The 22,159-nt window shown below is 42.2% G+C and overlaps 2 protein-coding genes across 5 annotated transcripts; both read right to left on the reverse strand.

The window, feature by feature from the left end:
- Window positions 1-1,478: 1,478 nt before the first annotated feature.
- ganabb (glucosidase II alpha subunit b) lies at window positions 1,479-15,835 on the reverse strand. 4 transcript variants are annotated; one of them, XM_039619111.1, is made up of 25 exons: window positions 15,813-15,835; window positions 14,239-14,340; window positions 14,034-14,142; window positions 13,546-13,673; window positions 12,787-12,966; window positions 12,557-12,622; window positions 10,734-10,791; window positions 10,532-10,613; window positions 10,313-10,409; window positions 10,042-10,222; window positions 9,721-9,874; window positions 8,618-8,853; window positions 8,394-8,520; window positions 8,212-8,291; window positions 7,774-7,914; window positions 7,435-7,531; window positions 6,937-7,038; window positions 5,753-5,996; window positions 5,370-5,434; window positions 4,332-4,408; window positions 4,156-4,230; window positions 3,943-4,056; window positions 3,732-3,841; window positions 3,406-3,506; window positions 1,479-2,717 (listed from the first exon to the last, which is right to left on the reverse strand). In XM_039619111.1, the coding sequence occupies exons 2-25, from the start codon at window positions 14,337-14,339 to the stop codon at window positions 2,608-2,610; spliced, it is 2,835 nt and encodes a 944-aa protein (XP_039475045.1). In that variant the 5' UTR covers window position 14,340; window positions 15,813-15,835; the 3' UTR covers window positions 1,479-2,607. The 4 variants fall into 4 exon arrangements, with proteins under 4 accessions (XP_039475045.1, XP_031606913.1, XP_031606995.1 ...); XM_031751053.2 differs by lacking the exon at window positions 15,813-15,835 and adding an exon at window positions 15,126-15,263; XM_031751135.2 differs by lacking the exon at window positions 15,813-15,835 and adding an exon at window positions 14,593-15,107.
- A 600-nt stretch (window positions 15,836-16,435) lies between these two features.
- ints5 (integrator complex subunit 5) lies at window positions 16,436-21,644 on the reverse strand. Its single transcript, XM_031750934.2, has 4 exons — window positions 21,375-21,644; window positions 19,802-20,054; window positions 17,723-19,699; window positions 16,436-17,543 (listed from the first exon to the last, which is right to left on the reverse strand). Exons 1-4 carry the CDS (start codon window positions 21,467-21,469, stop codon window positions 16,836-16,838), a joined length of 3,033 nt encoding a protein of 1,010 aa, XP_031606794.1. The 5' UTR covers window positions 21,470-21,644; the 3' UTR covers window positions 16,436-16,835.
- Window positions 21,645-22,159: the final 515 nt, after the last annotated feature.

A 22,159-nucleotide genomic window follows, 5' to 3' on the forward strand; every position in this document is an offset into this window, starting at 1 on the left:
GTGAAAAAAAACTTTAGCAAATAAAAAATAAGAATGCTGGCAGTGGCCAGCGGTACCCCTCAGCCTCCTAGAAGATCCACCTATTGTATGAACTTCAAAATCATATGTTGTCTTGTTCTCAAGTTATGTCATTCACAAGATTTTCAGAAAGCTCAACCTCCGACCCCTGACCTTGAGGCAATGGTCAGTGAGATTCAAACTCATCTGAAATTTTTAGTGGATACACCTATGGTATCAATTTGAAACTCCTATGTCAACTTGTTCTCAAGTTTTTGCATTCACAAACTTTTTACTCCTCTAACTTTTAGGGCTGAGGGGTAAAAACTAGACTTGGAAAAAACAAAAATAAAAACAAATGATAGTCTATGCTCACAGAAATAAAACAATACAGAATATGTCTTGTCCAGGTTTGGTGTTTGGCAATGGGGTTGGCTTGTAGGTCCTCTTTTTAAACTTTAAGCCTGACTTTTATTTAGACTATTTATGCTTTAAATTTTTTGTTATTGGTTGTTTTCATATTTATTGCTTGTGTTTGAATTCATATTCTTGTTGGCTTTAACTAATTTATTTTTACCTTGTGAGTACATGTGTTTGAATAACAAAAAAGATTATTGAAATCCATTGGTCTATGCGTTTAGAGACTTCACAATCCATGTCTTACATTCCAGTAAATACTATTTTTCTGAACACAGCCATACATGTTCTTCTGCTTCAAGGTTCAATGTTTTAGGCAGCCAAAAAGGAGTGAGCCCCCTGACCTCTTTCCACTTTCAAATAGCAAGTAAGATACTTGATAATTAGCGTTAACATGGTTGATTGTAATAAGCAGTTATTAGTTACTGTTGCTTCTCTATCAGCTTTTAGTCCCCATTCTGATGCTCTACTTGAACTTCAGCAGGCCATCTTTACCATGTCTACATCCCTAAATGTAATGAGCTCCTGCCATGTGATTGGCAGATTAGATACTTGCATTAACAGTTGAATATGTGCACCTATTAAAGTATCAGTCGGTGTAGGTTTAATATAATGCATACCACCATATCCAAGTGGCTGCTTTAGAAGTGATAGTCTACTCAGAATATGAAACAGGACCAAGCGCATAAGAAGAAATTGTCATGTTAACCTCCTAGGACCTGCCGTCCACATATGTGGACATCACATTTTTGGTTATTTTGACCAAAATACTCAATTTTGCTATACATGGGCCTGATATCCACTTACGAGGACATTATACTGCTACTGTTCTATCAAAATTTTAAATGAATGTCCTCATTTGTGGCTCTCATTTTTCTTAAAAATGAAAATAAGGTAAAAAAAATAAATAAATAAATAAATAATCTGGAAATTCTTTGTTTTTACATTCATCGGGCCCCAATATGCCCAAATATCAAAGAGAAATTAAAAATGCATGTCGTGGAAGAGTTCGGGTCTTAGGAGGTTAAAGAAACATTTATGAATTACTGACTCAGAGAAGGCAATAGGTTTACATTTGATCAATTTTATTTTCACTTGGTCTCATCTTTTTAAAGTACATCTGACAACTTTGAGAGCTGAAGTCCGATCCCTCACTTCCATTTCCACCAGTTCATCACCAACAAAAATGCAGCTAAGCGTATGGTTGTGATCATAAAAGCAATCAAGCAAAAAGAACAAAACAAAAAACCTCACAGAACTAAACTACAAAAAAGGTCAGATCAATTGACTCGGTGGGGCATAACCCACCTCCACAGAATCATTTCAATCAGTTCTCATTCTTCTTCAAGTGCATTTAAGGAAAAAAAAAATCTCTTGAACAATGCTGGAAAACAAAAAGGTAAAACAATGAAAGCACATCAACAGAATGAGCCACAAATTGTCAGTGGTTCAGTCCCCTGAAGTGATTCCCATTGCCAACTTTGTTCTAAACAGCAGCTGCAAATCCCCTCACTGTGCGGCAGGTAAACAACCAGATCGGTGCCGGTTGATTATCCATGCATGCAAATTCTGGAATACAGGGAACGGCGAGGGGAGAAATTTTGTATCCTTTGTTTGTACCACAAACAAAGACGGCCTGAATCTAAGTCAATTTAAGTGCTTTTCTTAAAAGAGGAATGAAATTAGTTTTCGATGAGCATCGAGGGGATCAACAGCAGATGGAAGATTTGAATGTGAACCTTCATTTTAAATGGAAAACAGTGGATTGTTGTTTTATTTCTGAGGCAAACTGGATGGAAAAAGAAGTGGACGAAAAAACAAAACAAAAACAAGTTTGTCTTACCCCAAAGATTCCTAAGAATAATGACATGAATCAAACAGGTCGAGCAATGTGGCAAAACCTAATTGTCCATCTAGCAATAACCCTGAACTCTCTCTGTTACGTATTAGAGTGTGAACACAAGAGGGAAATGGCAGAGAAGTAAAGTGGTTCAGATCGACTAACAGGTATACATGAATCTCTGTGTGCGTGTAATCAGTGTCTTTTTTCCCCACCATGTTGCCTATCTTACTCTGTTTTAGTTAGTTATGGGTATTAGTGCCTTTTTTACGTTTCCCTCTCTCCCTCTCCTCACTTTCGGTTCAAACCAGTCGTTTTCCCCCTTCTGCTTCCTCCTCTTTCATCTTTCACGATTACTGAAACGTCATGGTCCAGTCGGCCCCTGCGTTCATGCCGGGCTTACGGACCGTCAGAACAGACATGGAGGCGTCAAAATCGAACTCCAGCTGCTTCTCTTGGCCATCTGTAAACAAACAAAAAAGTAAGATAAACATCAGGGGATTTTAAGTTTAGAAGCTGCATATTTTTCACATAAATCCTTAACAGATTGCCCATTTTCACATCTGTTGTTTAAATCTTTAGCTGCCATCTTTAAAGCTGCCATCCCATCTGAATAAGAGTTTGAAAACAACTTCTTAAACTGCATGAAACTAAATAAGGGGAAATCAGCAAAGAGTAGAAAATGATCCTGTCCCTTATTTTTGCTCATCCATTGCCTGTTTCAGTTGTTGATGCTCACACTAAACGTGGTCGTAGTATAAACAAATATCCTCAGGCTTCAGAGTGCCGTCTGTACAGTTTTTTCTAGTCCTGAAACTGCATGATGTCAATGAGAAGCCCCACCCACCTTATGTTCAAACTTTCTATTTGTGAGGGGCATGAGAAAGGTGGCTTACTTCAAGCAGTGGATGAATAAATAGTGACTATTTATAACTGTTTCATGCCAATCTACTCTAGCATAAGAATATAAATCTGGAGCATGAAATTTCACCCAATAGATCCCTTTTTATCTTATATCCCACTTTAATGGCACACATCACGATTTTTTTAATTCCATGAGTGTTTACCAGTAAATGCTTACATTTAAAACATTTGAAAGGAGCTTCAACATGCAGACTCGAACTGAAGATGATTTCATATCAAGCACTTACCAGCAGTCTTAAGGGTAACTTTGCTGGGTTTACTGGCTCCCAGTACGATAATGCGTTCAATCCAGGAATCGGTAGTAAACTTGGCATCAGGAGCAAGGTTACTGTGGATCAGGCAGACACAGAGTTAAATACTTAGCAATAACAGATTTAAGATTAAAGAAGTTGTCCCTGAATAGATTGGCACAACATGTGGAAACGTTTCTTCAGTTTCACTGTGTTTATATTTTATAATGTTACATTTCTGAGACTATTACAAGTGTAACTACAGTGACAATGATTTATTTATTTATTTTAGTTAGAATTTTGGTAACATATCCGTCACTCACACAGAAGAGAGGACTTTGTTGGCAAAGGTAAGCTTCCTGTAGATGAACTCCTTCTTTTCATAGTTGAAGGTATGGCCATCGTCTATGTAGAGCTCACCATCTGCAGTTCTCTATCAAAATAAATAATGCATTAAATAAATGGTTAAAACCTGTCATTAACATCTCAACATTACTTAGCACTGTCGCAACAGAGGATGTGCAGCTCAGTTACCTGGAGATTAAGAGCCACATAGAGAGTGTAGGGGTCATGCTCCATGCAGGTGGAGGACCTGCGGACTCTAAGCTTCCTGGGAATTATGGAACCGCCACGCTGGAAAACCGGGATCTACCAACAAAGCATCAAGGCTACTAATGAGAAATGTGAGAAAGAATACATTGAGCTTAAAAAAAAAAAAAAAAGTTAAGTTGAGAGTTCGACACTTACAGAGCTCATGGTGACAGGAATGTAAAGGTTTTGGGCACCGTTGTGTTTCTGGAAGGTGTGGACATCGAACCAGACCTGATAACACACGTTCACACACATTAAGACACGCCCGTCTGAAAAGATCAAAGATACCTGTTACATGTGTCAAAATAAAAGCCTCCTTTTCTTCCTCTTACCTCATCTTTGCCGGGCAGGTAGGCAGTGACTCCTCTGGCTCCCTCCTCAACAACTGGGTGCACCAGCAAGTCTCGTCCTGAGGCAGAATTAAAACAACATCAGGGGAAGTGGCAACCATTTCAAAACATGCCTGTCTGACTGGAACAACTGGATTCAGGGTTTTATTCTCGTTTGTCATCTTGTACAAGACAAAATGAAACACCACCACACAGACAGGCACAGCTGCACAGATTTTCTAATTCAAGTGTCTGAACATTAGGAGTCAATTTAAACCAAGATAACAGGTATTTTTGGCCACCTGATGGCAGCAGAAGCAAGTTGTAGATAACTCTATAACATAAATAAGAGTGTACCCCCACTATACAACCTGTACTTCCAAAACATGATTTATAGAGAAGGGAAAACAGTGACCCAAAGCAGTGAGTTTGTCAGGTGGAAAGAAACAAACTGAGGGAAGCTAGATAGGTGGTGGTTATATTTTAGCCAAAATCATGTTCACATGCATGTCGACTTGTGACTTAATTTCTTTTTCCAACTTTGAACTGTAACTTCAGCTGTGACAAGACCGGTCTGAGCATCAGACTGTCCCTGTTAGCTGCTCACCTGACAAACCATTTGTTTGTGTCAATGCAACCGTAGCTCTGTCACCTTGTTGCACTTCCTGTCATTTGATGTGGTGTTGAACAGTCTTGTGTTGCATGTAGTCCGAAGTGTGGGTTTAAAGTGCCATTTGGTAAATCACTTACAGAGCACCACACTCAAATTACACATCACGACAACACAGTCAACTGATGCATCATGTGAGTCACATGAGAGGAAAGCGCAATAAGGTGACAGAAATAAAGTTCCACTAAGGCTCATTGCATGTTTGAACATAAGGGAGCCTTTGTTCAACAAGGTGTCTGTAGATGAACCTGTGAAAGGGGTCACTTTTAATCCCAGGTCACTCAGGGAGGGGTCTTTCAATGACAAACTGCAGTTATCACTGTGGATGCTTGATGAATGCTGAAGGCCTCAAATTTTGTTACTTGTCTTACCAATTAAGTACTCGTCTTCCAGAGCAAAAGTAGCCAGATCCTGAGGATACTCCACCCACAGAGGTCTGCAACAGACATGCACACAATATTTGCATCTGCATCACAATATACTCCTACAGCACATTGCAGTAACTACATGAAATCACCCTTTTTTTCGGTGTGGTAATATGCATCATTCTTATTTATAAACTCAAAGCAAGCAAATAACTGCCTTAAAATTAGTTGGCATATTAAATACATTTTAAACCGCAGTCTGGTTAAATGAGGCCTTTTCAGAGTACAATTATGAAATTTCCCCCTTGTGGGACTAATAAAGGTATATCAATCAATCAATTATCCGTGAATAAACAGTCAATACATACAGGTTAACCAAAATCATTCACCTCATGACGGGCTCTCCTGTCACATGTGCGCGGTAGAACAGCTGGTACCAGTAGGGCAGGAGGGTGTAGCGCTGGCGCACGGCTTCACGGATCAGTGCAGTGTTTTCTGGACCAAACAGCCAGGGCTCGCGGCGGGGCGTGTCCACATGGGCATGGGCTCTATAGAATGGCTGGTAAGCACCCGCCTGGTACCAGCGCACAAGCAGTTCAGTGCTGGGAGACTTGAAGAAGCCACCGATGTCAGCTGTGAGACAGAGAGGGACATTATAGCCTCGGTTGACAACACAAGACGGCAGGACACAAACTTCTTGAAATAATCCATGTTTAGAGCTCAACTCTTAAAGCGGATTTTGTACTAAATCAGGTTTTATGTGACTGCAGCTAATTTAGCATGGGAATATGGGCTCACCATGCTAATGTCTCATGCCCATTTCCTTGACAACCTTACCAAACACCCGAGGGATTTGTGTATTAGTCAAAACAATTACGTAAAACTGATCTGAATGAATGCATTTTCCCTTTCAAAATTCAGTCCAGTTTTACTGCTGTGTTCAAGTTAGATGCTGCACACTAACACCTATTTGAAAGCTGCAGTATAGCTAAATATTAAAAGGTAGCAAATAAAAGGTTTTTTTAGCATTGTTCTGTTCCACATTTGAGGTTTCATAAAAATCAAGACTTTGTAAGTACTATAAATAAAAAGGAAAGCAAAATCTGAGGACTGATAGAACTAGAAGTAGTGCCTCCAGGTTTGGAAAGTCCCACGCTCAGAGCTTTGATGACTTCTGATCACTTCTCTGAACCTGGACTATAAAACTCTGGCTGTAATGATAATGGTAATTTCAGTCTCCAGTGTGGCAGCAGAGTAGTGCTTCAGCCTTAAGAATTAAGTTGTATCAGGTTTGAACAGTTATCTGATGGAGGGTAAAACATTAAATGAGGCAAAGGTGGGGAAGAAAGGGGAAAGAAAAAAAACAACCCGACTTGCAGCAGCATCCAGAGATGCATTTGAAGATTGTGTTTGATTTTAATATGACTAATCAAATTATAGCTCTAATGTGGTTTGGATGGTTGTCCTCATCATGAGATTGGCCAGCACAAACAGTATCTGAACAACATCACTATGAAACTGAACACGATGGCCATTTTAAGCTGACCAGAGAATCTAGGAGGGTTGCACTCACCGCCACAGAAAGAGATTCCAACCAGGCCCATACTCAAACACATGGGGATGGATATTTTCAGGTGGCCCCACTCAGCAGCATTATCTCCTGTCCACACAGCACCTAAGAGCCAAAAAACAAACCTTAACACACAAGATAATGCAACACCCAATTCTTTTTGTTATAAAAAGTAAAAATAAAGTGAACCGTTTTAATTTTAAGCTTCAATTTACTGCCTTTACAGTACTACTAATTAGGGAATTATTAAGGTAAGGGTTGTCAAACAATGGTTCCTGTAAAACAATGACCCGTGCTGTTTTTATGAGCATGGATAATTTTACTGTCCAAGAGTCGAGGGTCCTTTCACGGCTTAGTCTGAACAAACTTAAAGTGGTGTTTGGTCTAGCCAACACCAAATGTAAACAAAGAAGACTGCATCCTGTAAATGTCAGCTGTTCAACGTGTGATACCACGTCTACATTAGAGCAGGCAAGAAAGTAAAGCAAGAAAATGGCTCACCGAGGCGCTGAGACCCAGCGAAGAAGGCCCTGGTCAGGACAAATGGTCGCTCAACTCCTCCTGACCGCTGGATCAAACCCTCCGCCGTGGCCATTTGCTGTCGATAATAAAGAGATCGATAAATAAGAGGAAAACAGACTAACATTTTACAGTAAGTTACCAAATACAACTTTAGGATAGCTTATTCCTTTTCAAAGGAAGTTTTATTTTCAGCAACAGGCAATAAAAGGACTGACGCCACAGACCATCTGTCCTCCAACAGAGTAACACAAACTCCAAATAATCTATAGGTTCTCTGAAAAATTATTAATGAGAAAGGTCACAGTTCAATACACTCACCACATATAAACCATACAGGTTGTGTATATCACGATGCTCCCAGGCTCCATGCGTTGCATCCTTGTGCATAGTGACCTCCGGCCCATTGAAGACCGACGGCTCATTCATGTCGTTCCATGTATACAGGTTCTCCATGGTGCCCTGGAGAGTGAACAGATTAGATTTCATTTTGAGACAAGATTAAACAAATTTATGGAAAATCAATTTATTTATTTTTACTCCTAAAAAGTTCAAGCTTGAATGAATATTCACAGTTACAAGCCAATTGTGGAAAGCTCAGGTGGTTCAGTTTCATGTGAGAATATATTAAATAAATTTTGTTTACTAAAACAAAAATGTAACAAACGCATCCTATATCAGTTACACAGCTGTCATGCTGTATCTTCAATAGGTAAACTTTAAGTTGCAGATTATCAGCTTCATGTCTTCAAGGCTCACCTCATACTGATCGTAGGCAAACATGCTGGCCCACCAGGCTCTCATGTCTGCACGAGTGAAGTCTGGATAACTGGCACTTCCTAACAGATGTCATCCAACCAAAGAAAAAACAAAGAAAGAGTATTAGAGAAATATTTGATGTTTGATAAAGAAATACTGATGTGGAGTTCTCAGTCTCTTACCAGGCCAGCACCAGCCTTCATAGTCGCCACCATCTTTATTCTTGACATAGAAACCCCGAGAGCGGATTTCATTATGGATCTTGTAGTTGCTATCTACTTTAATGTGGGGGTCCACAATAGCAACCATCTAGAAAAGTAAAAAAAAAGTTCAGTGAAGTTCTGGGCAGACACCCATCAAACTGTGCATCATATCACTGTGAACTTCATAATATTTCCATCTGTACCTTGCGCTTCTTGTCCATGAGACCCTGCAGCATCTCCTTCGGGGTTGCAAACTTGTGTGGATCCCAGGTGAAGTAGCGCTTCCCATCGGTGTGCTCGATATCGAGCCAGATGAAGTCGTAGGGGATGTCGTGCTCGTCAAAGCCGGCATCGACCGACTTCACGTCCTCCTGGTCATTGTAATTCCAGCGGCACTGATGGTATCCCAGGGAAGCCAGTGGAGGGAAAGACTGAGTGCCTGATAAACACAAAGAAGAGGCCAGTCAAGAGCTGTTACTCTAAATTTGTAGCTTTATTACTGGCATTAAGCAGTGGATCAATAATCTAAAAGATTCTTTTAACGGACTTGCATGACGCCGCGAAGAAGAAGCTGTGTCCAGAATTCATTTGAAGCTTTTCAAGTCAAATTTTTATTAAATTTGAGCAGACGCTTTCATGAATTACCACTGATTTTAATCACTTCTGTTTAAAATTACCAGCAATCTCAACTAGAGGGTACAAGAAGGCAAAAAATTGCATTCAAACTGTTTGTGGCAGCCCTTGAATTAAGTGGAACAATAATCAAATATTTCAAGTCAATTATTGAGCAGTTCATGAATTACCACTGAAAACTTCTGTCAATACCAGCAATCTTAATTAATACAAGAAGGCTGCAGATTACAATCATTATTGGTGCAATACCAGATAGGCAATCAAAAAAAAATGAATCTATAAACATTATTACAACTACAGAGACTGGAATATTTCTTATGAATAAGAGCTATAAAACAAATCTGAATAAACTGGACTGCTCATTTTAAGCTAAACAAACAAACAAAAAGCAAAATAGGTTGTATTCTTGAATAGTCAGAGTTCACCTTAAGATTTCTTTATCGCGTATTAGGCCTTCATATAGCCCAGTAGATTACGGTCTATCTGAAACGAGATGTTTTAGCTCGAGGGTACCACTTCTGTGCTCCCGGCCAGAAGCATTTGCTAACGAACAAGGAAATCCCAACAGGCCCTCAATAAGAACCATTAAAACATTAAGACTATTAAATGAAGGCTAGTGGTATTTGTGTATACAACTTTACACAAGAGTCTCAGCAGTATTGACACTTCCTACCTGTAAGAGAGGCGTACTGAGAGAAGACGTCTTTAGGAGTTGGTCCCAGCATAATGAAGATGTCAATGATGCCGCTTTCAGAGATCCAACGCACATCTGTCTGTGGTGTCTCACTGGAGCCCTGAACATAATCTAGCATTTTCCCAAAAACAGTCTGGAAAGAGAGCAGCACGACCAAAGACGCTTTTATATATTTTTTATATTATTAATGCTAGCCAAAAACAAACAAACAAACAAACAAAAAACTAAATTTACTTTAAGTGACAATCCAGCTCAAGACTTCTTGGAGGAAATGACAAAAAACAAAAAAAACCCACATACCTTTCCAGCTGTGTTGGAGCTAATATCCACCCAGGTCTCTGCAGCATTAAGCCAGAAGATGCCTGTAGTTCGCTGGGCACTGTGGGCTACCATCACTGGGACAGACCCGTACAAGGCCATAGGGTTATACAGTTCATATTGGAACACATCCAGGTTATACAGTCGATACGGATCTCCATTACTGGAACACACAAACACAGGCATACATAAAACATCTGTGCATTTTTCATAATGAAATCTATTCTACATGTAAAATGCTGGTGGCACTCACTCTGTTGTTTTGAGTCTGAGAGTGTCTGCATGTTCTGGAATACCATAAACATGCTCGACTCCTGGCAATGAGAAATCTAAACTAACAGCAGATGGACCTGAGGAGCAAACACATCCAACATCAGTCAAAGAGAATACCTTTTCACCACCTGGCAGACCCGAACACACACTGACATGCAGACATTATGATACCGATACTGAAATCACAAGTAGGATTTACCATTAGGTTTGCTGTCTGTGTGCGATTTAAATGTTTCTTCCCACATCCCGTCTTCTACTTTCTCTTCCTCTTCCTTCGTTGTCTGTTAGCCAAACAGAGGAAACAGTCATGTCACTCAGATCTAGCTGAGATGCAGCAGTGAAATGGTGGTTTTAAATCAAGAGGGGAAGACTGAAAGAGAGTGGATTTTATTGTGCAGTACCTCTGCTTGGTTTGCTGGATCAGCCTCCTCCTTCTTCTCAGCCTCTGGGTCTGCCTGACTGCTCCATGCCATAAAGAACAATGCGAGGAGGGGGTATGGGAAAAAGAAAGGTGTGTTACTTTGGCAAAGTCAGGCCACCTTGATGATATTGTGATGGTGGTAATATATGGGATAATTAAACTATGATTAAAGGAAAGGGACATACAAACACAGGTTGGTGATTGCCCCCCCTGACAACACACTGACATTGACCATATCTACCATTAATTACTGTAATGACAAAAGGGACTGAGCAACTCCCTGCCTTGTGGCTATTTCAAGCTAGACATTATGGGACAGGAGCTCCAGAGGCTGCAGCATGTAACACCCAAAGGACTTGTACCCAGTAGATCAGGCATAAACCGAAAGTAACCGAGAGTAAGCCACCAAAAGACCCTTCACACATTTGAGACAAAGTTTTGAAATGAATTGCAGTGATAACATGCCAGGGATAAGTGTAAATAACAGCTTGTCTTAAAACCCTGTTAATGCAGACAGTAAGCACTGTATTGTTGGTTAAAATAGCTCCACTGGCAATTCTTACACCAAGAACACGCACAACTACAAACTGAAATATAACCACAAAGAGAGATGTTGCTGTTGGGTTTGGGAATTGAGGTAATGCCCGAGAACTAAGAGGCAGGACAAGGACTACATGCACTGTTTCCCACTGACTTTGTGGCAGGAGAGGTTAGGGGGTGTATGTGCGTATATGCATGATCTTACATTAACGTATACATATTTTATATGCAAATAAACTTAACTCCATTGTCTTGGACTCTATTTGGTGATGTTAGTCATTATTATGCTCTGCACCCTAGATGGGCTCAGTGTAGCAACTCATGAACCTGGAACTTGCTAGACCACCATTAAGCGCTGCAACCTGTGGCTGCAGAAACACTTCAAGTCCTGTTGAAGTCTATAGGAAAACAGCCCTCTGGCTTGACCTCTGTAAACATTTTCCTGATGAATTTATATGTTCAGTCACACTCAGATCACACTAAATAAAGCATCAAGTCAATTTCTTACATTTTGGTCATGCTAATTGTCAGGAAGGAGGGTTACCCTCCAGCCACAATCATTCACCTCTCTCTAACCAAATCTGGTTAGAAAACACCAAGATGGTGACAGCATCTCAGTGATTTATAAGACGTCATGCTATCTCTCTCTTTTTTATACTATGTATGACAGCAACATAATTTCTGGCAGATCTAAAATAAGTTTGTGGGAAACCCAGATGTGTGTGTAATACCACATCATAGCTCTTATCTGGACCTTAAACCAACGCTAACATTATTTCTGCACTTAGCTCTGACCATAAATTAAGTAAGAGTAAAAATTTGAATCATTCATTCAAAAGAACAGATTGAGAAATCCAGTCAGTCATGCAGTTGCGGTGTTAGATGAATTTCTCAGACGAGCTGCTAGAGCAATACTAAAGAGTACAGTTAATCAAACGCTGATCTGACAAAGCATTGGTTTACACAGACAGTAACTAAAAGGCCTAAAGCAGACTCTTCTGGATAATCTCTTTGGGTCTTCTGATCGTCATTGTAAAGACAGTCTATCACATCTATGCTAACAGGAAGGGCTGGAATGATCGCTTAATCTAAATAAAAATCAAACATCACCATGCACACACTCACCCACACCCTCTCTCTCTCCGTCACATTTATTTGAGAGTAAATACAGCAGTTGATATGATGTGTGGCCCTAAATTTTATGTCATTACTGGCAGCATTAGCACATGGGACAGAATACACACAAATCTTAAGGGTCTTTACCTAGAGAATACCCTCTTGATATTATCCCACACGCTAGCCACTGTGCTAGTTACTTTATAGGAGAAACTAGGATGATAGGGGAGAAGAGGACAGAACAACGAGTCAGAGACAATACTGAAAAAACAAACCATATCATGGGAACAAAAACAGAAATCATCCACGGAGTGACGACGTGGATTCAAAGAGAGGGCTGGCATTTGTAAATGTGTGTGCATGCGTGGGTTTCTCACGTGTCCTTGCGCATCCTCAGGTGCTCAAAGGCCAGCAGGCCGCGCGAGTTCAGAGACATCAGTACGTCGCTTCCTTCCATGATGTCCAGTCGGAAGGGCCGGGCGCTAATAATGACTCTCTGAGACTCCACCCCCAGGGACAGCACCACACCGTTCTCATCCTGAGACAAGACAGATAGGCTGAAAGGAAAAAGAGAGAAAGTGAGAGAGAAATGTGAAGCGAGGATTTAGTTTTGATGAAGAAATGCAAGGTCAGGAACTCAGTTTGAATAGTTTTTATTATCATCTCATTAATCACAACTCCACACTTATATAAGCTGTAAGACAGAGGAAATTATCTGAAACAGTTACTGTTTACTGGAACAATTTCTATTCAAAGTTTCAGTTCTCATTGACCTGACACCTTCACAGTCGGGAGGTGCAGAGAAACCATGAACCATATGATGGGTTTTCTTTCATTTAACAAGGAAAATCTGACAGCTTCTTTATTTTATAATTCCTAAGTCACATCTGAGTGTGTGTTGCTTTGTTTGAAGCATCTCTTTTATTCAATGGATCTTTGTCAAAGTAGAAATTGTAGAATTCACACCCTCACTTTACCTAACCTTTAAAAAAGCTGATGTTATCATGAAATATTTTCTGTTACTCTTCCTATTTAAAGATCCTTTGAAATAAGTATCCCTCCTGTTTTTGTCTTTTTGGCTTGACTCCCAACATCAAAACCTCCACCCACCCATGAAACCCTCACGGGACACTCACGGCTCTGTGGTAGGCTCCCTGATGAGCACGTCTGGGACTTCATAGCGAGGTTTCAGAGGCTTAAGCTCGTTAATCTTCACCCTCGTTATGTTTCCCTGGAGGCGGTAGAGCTCGAGCAACAGACGCACCTGAGACCCAAACACAAAGCGAGAATGAGAAGAGTGAGAAGCAGGCAAGTGCCTCATTTTCTACAAACACAGCATAGGAAAACACTGGGTTTAGCAATGGATCACTATAATTTCACATAACAAAGAGGTTACCCTGGAAAATGGGATTAACATTTTTTATTTCAGCAGATAGTTCAAAAACATAAAAACAAGGGAAAAGTGATTTGTTAGCCTAATAATTCAGTTATTAACGCAATAAATAAAGATAAAAGCAATAAAAACAAAGGCAGAAGTTAAAAAAAAAAAAAGTAAAGAAATCATATTTTGCAGATTGTGTAAATGTTTGTTGGATTATCACAAAGTCCCTTTTCTATAATCTACCTTGTTGTTGTCATTAATGAGCTGCAGGGTGAGTCTGGTGTTGGTCAGCTCCATGGTCTCCAGCAGGGCTCGATAAGGAGACTCTCCAGGCTTCAAAGCTCGCTGACGCCTGTTTAACATTTCAAACCAAAAGCCAACACCAGTTATAAACCTCTGCAATTGTATGCCACTTTTATTATGAGCAGTTTGTCTTTTGGGAACTCACTTGCAGAAGGCACTCTGCTCACAGGTCTTGAAATTGCCTTTGTCCACAGCCCAAGTCCCGCTGAGGCACAAAGCCAGCCCGAGTACCAAGAGAGGCGCCATCCTGTATTGGGAAGCAAAGACAAGAACATTAGCTTCAGCGTGCAATCACATTTGGATGCAATGCCTGGCAGAGCTATCCAAACGACAGAACAGGAGTTAGGTAACAGACAGCACACACAGACGGACTTTGGTCTCTATGGGCTAAAAGGATGAAAAATAGCGCCAGAAAATGTGACAGGCTGCTATACAATTACCCATTTCCTCACCCTGCACACAGTGTGCATATTAACAAGAAGCACCCCATTGTCCTCACCTCAGACGCTGGTCCTGCAATTAAAGACTCATTCCCAGCCCTACTGTAAAAATCCCGATGAGGGGATGTGCTCAGACTGCCGACAAGGAAAAGAGGCAGTAAAAGCTAACGCATCAGCTAAGCGGGCTAGCTAGTGAGTGCTCAAGACGGAAAAATACAACCGGAAACCGCCACGAATTTTTAATTTAACAATAAATAAACGTCTACGTTTTTACACACGTACTAATGCACCCGTTGTCTGACAGCAGTGTTATCGTTAATCGCCAATCCGGATCAAGATAAGATGCTAACCTTACTAAGAGCCAGCCTGTCAAGTCGCTAATTCAATTCAATTCAATTCAATTGAGGGGGATATCGAATTTTTCCCGCATTAATTTTCCGACTTTGCGGCAGTTAAACCCCGAAACAGTGAGTTTACTTTCACGCTTACACAATGTCCAACTAAGGTAATAATCTCTGCCCTCCCGCGCACTGATAATATATCGAAAAAAAGAATAAATTGGCGATGAAACAACGGAACTGCTTTGTCCTACCTTGCAGTGAAGGTGGCCATCTTGATTATGCGGCCTCTTGACTCCGCCCCCAATCACTCCGCAACAAAGATCGTTAAGAAATAGGATACTCAGCAACCGCGCTAATATTTACGCGTGTTTTCCAGATAGCAGGTCAATATGTCGCGGTTAACACTATAAAGAGTATTGTTTTAATCTTTATGTTATTTTTCTGGCTGTAAAGAGAGGATGAACGTATGAATGTATCCTCTCAGGCACGGACACGTCATCGCCATGCTCCAGTCAGTGAAGAGCACACATGTGAGTCTTTGTCCCACCGGATTCATTTCCAGCCAATCCGATGTGTGCAACTGTACTACAGCCGTGTTATAAATCATAACGATCAGCAGATGTACACACACACACAAGGAACACAACTGAACGTAATCGCCTTAAAGATCAGTGTTCGTCCATGATTTACGCTTATTTTCCCCTCTGGACCTCATGTTAATGGTCCTGTTTCTTCTTCTATCGGCTGCTCCCTTTCGGGATCGCCACAGATCATCAGCCTCCATCCTCAGCATGTAATCCTTCACTACATCCATGAACCTTCACTATGGTCTCCATCTTTAACATCCTTTGCTCAATACATTCCCTCTGCGACAAACTATCTCACCCATGCATTTCTACCTTTTAATCTCCAAAGAGCTGTTCCTCTGATCTACTCACTTCTAATTTTGTCCATCCTGATCACCGCTCATGAAAATCTTATCTGCCACCTCCAGCTCCACTTCCTCTGTCTTCTTTGTGGTCTCACTACCGCCTTGTAAACTTTCCCTTTCACTCTTTCTGTTATCCTTCTGCCACAAATCTGTCTTCTTCACTTCTCTTGTGCACTGTCCATTGCTTTGGACGGTTGAGCCCAGGTGTTTAAACTCATCCATCTTGATCACTCCACCTGTCTCCCTCCCATTCACACACACACACACACACACACACACACATATTATGGCTTGCTTCCACTGACTTCCCTCTTCTCTTCAGCGCATACCTCCTCTTAATCCACCTTTTCTTTTTTGTGAAATACAGATTATCTGTAAATTGTATAGTCAAAGTTATTCAAAGACAACTTTAAGTCTATTGTAAAGCCCAGGATTGATGATTTGATAATCGCCTTTTTGTTTTTACCTTATTTAGAGTGTCTTAACTTTTCTTTGCAAGTTATTTTTTTCTTTTTCAAATTGAATCTAAATTAGTGAATCTCAAATACAAAAAGAGCCTGTAAACTGCTAATAATACAACTTTCTAACGATCACATCAATGAGGAACACTCAAGTTAAGTCAAATTCTGGAACAAAGGTTTATTTTTTGAAAAGTAGCTGAAAGAAGAGGTCGTGTACACAACAAGAAAGCAAAGTTGTGTTTCCGTTATAGAACACGAACAATGTGAAAATTATACAAAACAGTCTGTAAATGATTTAGCAGTTAATGTATTTTTTGTAACCAAAATGACACATTAAAACACATTACATCCCAGATTCTGTATGCACACAATGTACACATGTGCCATTTGTGTTGTGTTTCTCACCAGTTAGAAATGTATCAAGTCTAAAAACAGTACAAAAGGTATGCACGCGCACAAAGCTCTACTGATATGATAGTGAACTACAGTGACTGAAACTCTGGGGTCCGCTCTTGGACCGTAACACAGTATTCCCTCCATTTTACAGTCTATTTATTCCCCGTCATTCCTCAGAGCTGGAACCGCCAGCACAGGTGCCCCAGTCTGTCAATGTTTTTATGTAGCACGCTGTGGATCGGTGCAACGTATCTTGCCACGTCGCCGTCCCGTGAGAAATCTCTGCAGAACATGCCCTTCTCTGGGCTGAAGACAAACTTCTGAGGCATGGGCCCATTCCCCCTTACATACTCCCACACAGCCAGCAGCAGCAGCCTCACCTCAAAGGGAGTCAGGTGAGGGAAAGCTTCGTGGACGTTGGCCAGGACGGGTGGCAGGAGCTGGCCTTCTCCCATGCAGGACACCAAGAGGCAGGAAGCCTGGAGGTGCCATGGGGAGTCTGTGGATGATGACTCGCGAGATGCCTCCCAGTGGGCCAACAGAGTGGCCAGGAGGCCTCGGAGCACCGCTGAGCAGTAGCAGAGAGCCGGTCGTCCAGCCGCAACGACCTGAAGCAGAGGGAAGAGTACAGGGTGGGCCTCAAAGCAGCGCCGAATGTGGATGTCTCTCTCCACTGTGGTGCGGGCGTGCTCCTCTGGGGGCCAGGATAACTCGCTATTGGCCACGTCGGGACAGACGTTTTCCACCAGTGTGACTGCAACAACCTTGGCTGCTTCTGCGTTGATGGGTGGCGGCTCATCGGGGTCAGACGGTGATCGTGAGCCGTTCAGACCGGAAGAGCTGCAACACTTGACAATAACTGCCAGCAGAATCTGAATGTTCTGCAGAAAAAAAAAAGAGGATGAAAACATGCACATTATTACAGACTTATCTCCTCTGTTTGATCATTTTATACGAGTCACATGGAGGAATAATTTCTATTCACAACCTTCAGTAAAAATACATAAAAAACCCACTTCCATTTATAGTTTTAACTGCACTGCAATCTTTAAACACTCACCTGTATGACTAATGATGGGTCAGGCAGCTGTGTGATGGTGCGAGCCTTTAGTCCCTTGCCAATCACACCTGCGTGAAACACCGACCACACACTACCTGAAAAATTAACGGTGGTACCAAACCGACAGTTGACGTCCATCAAAGAGGCTCCAAGATCAGGCGACACAGATGGGGAAGGCACAGGGGCGCCAGACATGTCTGCAATCTGCCCTCCAAACAGGTTGGTGTTGCCTTTATGTAGCGCTCCTTCAACCAGCTGCTGAAGCACTGATTTGAGCGTAAGAGGAGAGTATGCGGCAAAACGGGACAGTAGAAGAACGGAGCAGTTCACTGCTTCACCTGCCTGCCCTCCATCTCTCCCTGCCTTCCCTCCTTCTCCTCTCCTTCGCAGAGCCAGGAAAAAATGAGTGACGGCGGCGCAAGAGAGCTGGAGCAGCTGTGCTGGGGAGCAGGTCCGAGGGAGCGGGCTGCAGGACAGTAGGCGTACTGCAGCGTGAGATACAGCTGGGTCACCGTGGAGAAGAAGTGGGCAGAAATCGTGGAGGTGTCCTGAGACCGCCGAGCCCATCTGGACCACCATGGAGGACTGAGCACCTGTTGCTCCTCTTCTCTCCTCGTCCTGACTCTGGATGGCTGCAGCCAGGTTGAGCAGCAGCTGCCTAAGCTGCCGAGGCCCCAGAGTGTGTGTGTGGATCTGGGCCACGCTACGTGCAATGGCAGCGGGAATGAGGCCTGCCATGCAGGAGGAGAGCGTGGTGTGGAGCTGCCAGGCCAGAGCCAACTCCTCTGGATTGCGGGCCTGAGTGAGCAGCTGGCAGAGGGCCTCGGTGGCTGTGCTGGGACCCCCATAAACTGAGAGCAGACACAGCAGCTGGTGCAGCCAGAGGTGACGCTTCCTCTCCAGTCGCAGAGTCTCAGCACACAGCTGACCCACGTGAGACTGCAGCTCCTCCAAGAACGGGATGACCCTCTGGGGCTGTGAGGAAGCAGAATGATGGGGGTTGACCTCAACTCCATCAGTGCGGTTGAATACTAACTTGTGGAGATGCAGGAGCAGCATCTGCAGGAGGCGGTCGCAACCTTCTCGGACTCCTTCGTGAGGTGAGGGAGTTGGGCCAGAGATAATGACTGAAGCTGGGGTTGCAGTGTCTGCCAGAAATCTGAGGACCCGGGCCCCTCCCGACGGGCTCTGGCTAATGAGATGTACAACCAGGCCCAGCATGTTATCCAGTTCCTCTCTGGGGAGGCCCTGCAGCACGGCCTGTAGCTGGAGCAGGACAGGGGGGCGCAACAACTCGACAAGCTCTGCAGACACAGGACCAAAAAGGTTTGGGGACATTGCTGCCAGCTGCAGGAGAAACGGCACCGCAGCACGACGAAGCTGAGGGGAGCTTTCCCAGGATGTTGAAGATGAGGTTGGAGATAGAGGGCTCGACGGACTGAGACTCTCCTGGAACATCCTGAGCAGCTCTTTCCGGATGCTGTCGGAGTGGTGAGCAGCAAGGTGTCCAAGGATTCCCACCACTGAGCCGATCTTTGGCACTCTGCTGCCTTTATCCACTCCCATTACAAGCAGCCCTTGGTCCTTAGCACCATGAGAGCAGAAGTCCTTCAGTCCACATGCCATCACTCGGCTGATGATGGTACCGGGGAAGGCAGACCCAATGTGAGCCACCACCCAGTCAAAATGAGGAGAGTGCTGAACTGAAGTGTCCAAAAGAGCATCGACACAGGCATCGGGGCACCAGGCCAGCATTGCAGCCAGACACTGAGAGTAGGCTTCCATGAGAGATCGAGTGGCAGCACAAGACATCCAGAGCTGAAGCAGCTCGTTGAGGCTGGAGGAGTGGGGGGCGACCCGACGCCCAGCATGCTTGCTGCTTAGCTGGCCCAGTAAATCCACAGCCCAGGTGGACACTAGAGGGGCCCAGGCTCGGGGGTTGAGACGGATGAACTCTGACAGCACGCCGTGAATCTCCTACAGACACACGAAATAATAAAACAAATTTACCTTTAACAATCTTTTTTAACTTCAATATGTGTATATTTGCTTTATGATGGTGTATTTTTGTAGTCACACCTGTATAATGTCCTCCAAGTTGGAGCTGACCCCAGTGCTGGCATTACTCTCCGTCTCTAGGTTGTGCAGGAAGGCGGACACATGCTCATCGTACACGCCTCGCAGATGCTCCAAGACCGCCCCACGACAGGCCGGGACTGAGCGCAGCAGGCGCACAGCGCAGCGAGCATGTTCCCGGACGCTGAGCTTCCGGCCCTGAACGGTGTCAACACCACTGATGAAAGACTTGATCTCCTGAGACAGTTCCTGGGTACTAGAGAAACAGAAAGTAGACATGAGGAAAGTGAGTGGTGTCTCACCAACAAGTTAAAAATTGTAAGGACGGCCATAATGATCTAAGAATACATCACTGCCAACATATTCTGTGTGAATACACGAAGAAGTTGTGAGCAACACCCATTAAAGCTTTACAGAACCAAAAGTGACATCCTGTGACAAATAAAACTTCATTTCACAACATATATAAGAACTACAAGTGGCAAAGCTAGCAAGTAACTGTTTGGTGTTATTATTAAAATGTAGAAGCTTGGGCCTTTGATTTAAGCTCAACTACGTGTGGAGAACTGAACAATGACAACACTGAAGAAATGCCAGTATGTCCTGCTGTTCTTTGTTTTATAACATTATGAACAAATTATGTTCAAGTCAAACAAAACTATTAGTTGATGGATGTCAGTTTGGGCTTTTGTAGGCATTCATTTGCTATTTTATGAGCTCTAGATTAAAACCGAGATTCTAAATCTGGATCTGGATTTTTTTTTTCTTTAAATGTTTAAAATAATTTTGATTATGTGATGATCAAAATAATATTAATTTGTATCTTTAATTTGTTAGTATTCTCTTTGTCCTAAAAGTAGAATTTAATAAATATAATGAAACCAAGACGAGTCCAGGTTTACAGCGTTAACAACATCAGTTGGCTGATATTGGCATTGACTGTCACCGGGCTCTAAAATCAAGTATCAGTCACGTGCCATCCAAGATACTTTAGACTGTGGTCCCATTTTAACTATATGTGAACCATTCAAGCTTATATGGCCCAATCTGAGCCCTTGTTGAGGTTATATTGATCACAAATCTTCTGATGATTATTTCATTAATTAATTAATTGATTAGTCATTTAAAAGAAAAGACAGCCAAAGAAATGTTGTCACATCAAGGAAAAAACACTTAACTATTACTAGAAAAGCAGCAGATTAATTTTGATCCAGTGAAGTAATCATTTTTTTAACCTTGCACAGAAAGTATTCGTAATGAAAAATATTTTGTTATTTCATTGATAAGTAAAAACATACGCTTGATACGACTTTAAACTAATCAAAGTGATCGAATCAAATTTAGGTGTTTTTACTATCTTAGTCAGCAGAATTAAGCAGGTTTTAACTACCTGTCATGTGTTTTGTCTTCTTTAACGTGAAAGCATGCACTCTAGGATTAAAGCACTAACTTTAATCACGTAGAGAAATATAAATGTATGCCCCACTGTTCTTCATACAGTTAACCCCGAGCAGGAGACGTGTGCTGTGGGACTTAATCGTGTGGATGCACTTCTTGTGTCATATCTGCCACTCACCTCAGGGCAGTCTGCGGTGTGTGAGTGTGTGAGCTCTGCATCGCTTTCAGCGGACTCCCGTCAAACACCACAGACATCGCTCGGTCGGTAAACATCAAAACATCACAGCGAATCCACCTCTCGGCCGTGGGGCTTCGAGTTGAGCGATTATGACAGCTTTTTTGTTGTGTTCGCGGCCAAATTTCAGGACAAAATACAACGAAAGGGCGCTCCGAAGCCGGAAGTTGGGAGTTCTTCGCTGTTAGAAAAAGGAAACGTCAAGCCGACCGCGGAAGTCTTTGGCGACACCCAGTGGTCATGCCTTTTTCTGCTACTGCTGCTGTCTACTCGATAGAGATTGATTGATTGATTGATTTATTTATTTATTTATCTATCCAGAAGTGTATCAACAAATAAATAAAATCAGGCAAAGGAAAATCAAATTAGTTCGCCTGATTATTACATAACCTGTAGTTTCAGTAAACTAATAGTTATATTTTATTTAAAAAACAAATTAATAACTTTTAAAATGATAAATATTAATTAGGTGTCCTTTAATATGTGTTTCAGTATTGACTTAATGATCTAACTTTGCTAATGGAATACAAGTTTTTACGCAGAGATATTTAAAATGAGGTTCAGCCATAAATAATAATACAAAACTTGGAAAAATTGTGGTATTTATTCACCAGTTGTACCAAATAAAGAGTGAAATCTTCATTACAAACACATTAGATCAACATCAGGCACTGCCAGCAGTTAATGTTTTCTTATTTGCTGATAGGTGGACATCAGCCTATAGGAGC

The sequence above is a fragment of the Oreochromis aureus genome, linkage group 2 (assembly GCF_013358895.1).
Source record: "Oreochromis aureus strain Israel breed Guangdong linkage group 2, ZZ_aureus, whole genome shotgun sequence".
NCBI classification, from domain to species: domain Eukaryota; kingdom Metazoa; phylum Chordata; class Actinopteri; order Cichliformes; family Cichlidae; genus Oreochromis; species Oreochromis aureus.

Excerpts from the sequence above, each read along its gene's own strand:
- ganabb (XM_031751053.2), bottom strand. The coding sequence starts at position 15,145 with ATGGCCACCTTCACTGCAAG. Across the intron at positions 8,854-9,720 it reads TCAGTACGCCTCTCTTACAG|GCACTCAGTCTTTCCCTCCA; the intron begins GTAGGAAGTGTC and ends TGTGTTTATCAG. Across the intron at positions 4,231-4,331 it reads ACCTGCCCGGCAAAGATGAG|GTCTGGTTCGATGTCCACAC; the intron begins GTAAGAGGAAGA and ends GTGTGTTATCAG.
- ints5 (XM_031750934.2), bottom strand. The coding sequence starts at position 21,469 with ATGTTTACCGACCGAGCGATGTCTGTGGTGTTTGACGGGAGTCCGCTG. Across the intron at positions 20,055-21,374 it reads ACACCGCAGACTGCCCTGAG|TACCCAGGAACTGTCTCAGG; the intron begins GTGAGTGGCAGA and ends CTGTTTCTCTAG. Across the intron at positions 17,544-17,722 it reads ACCCATCATTAGTCATACAG|AACATTCAGATTCTGCTGGC; the intron begins GTGAGTGTTTAA and ends TTTTTTCTGCAG.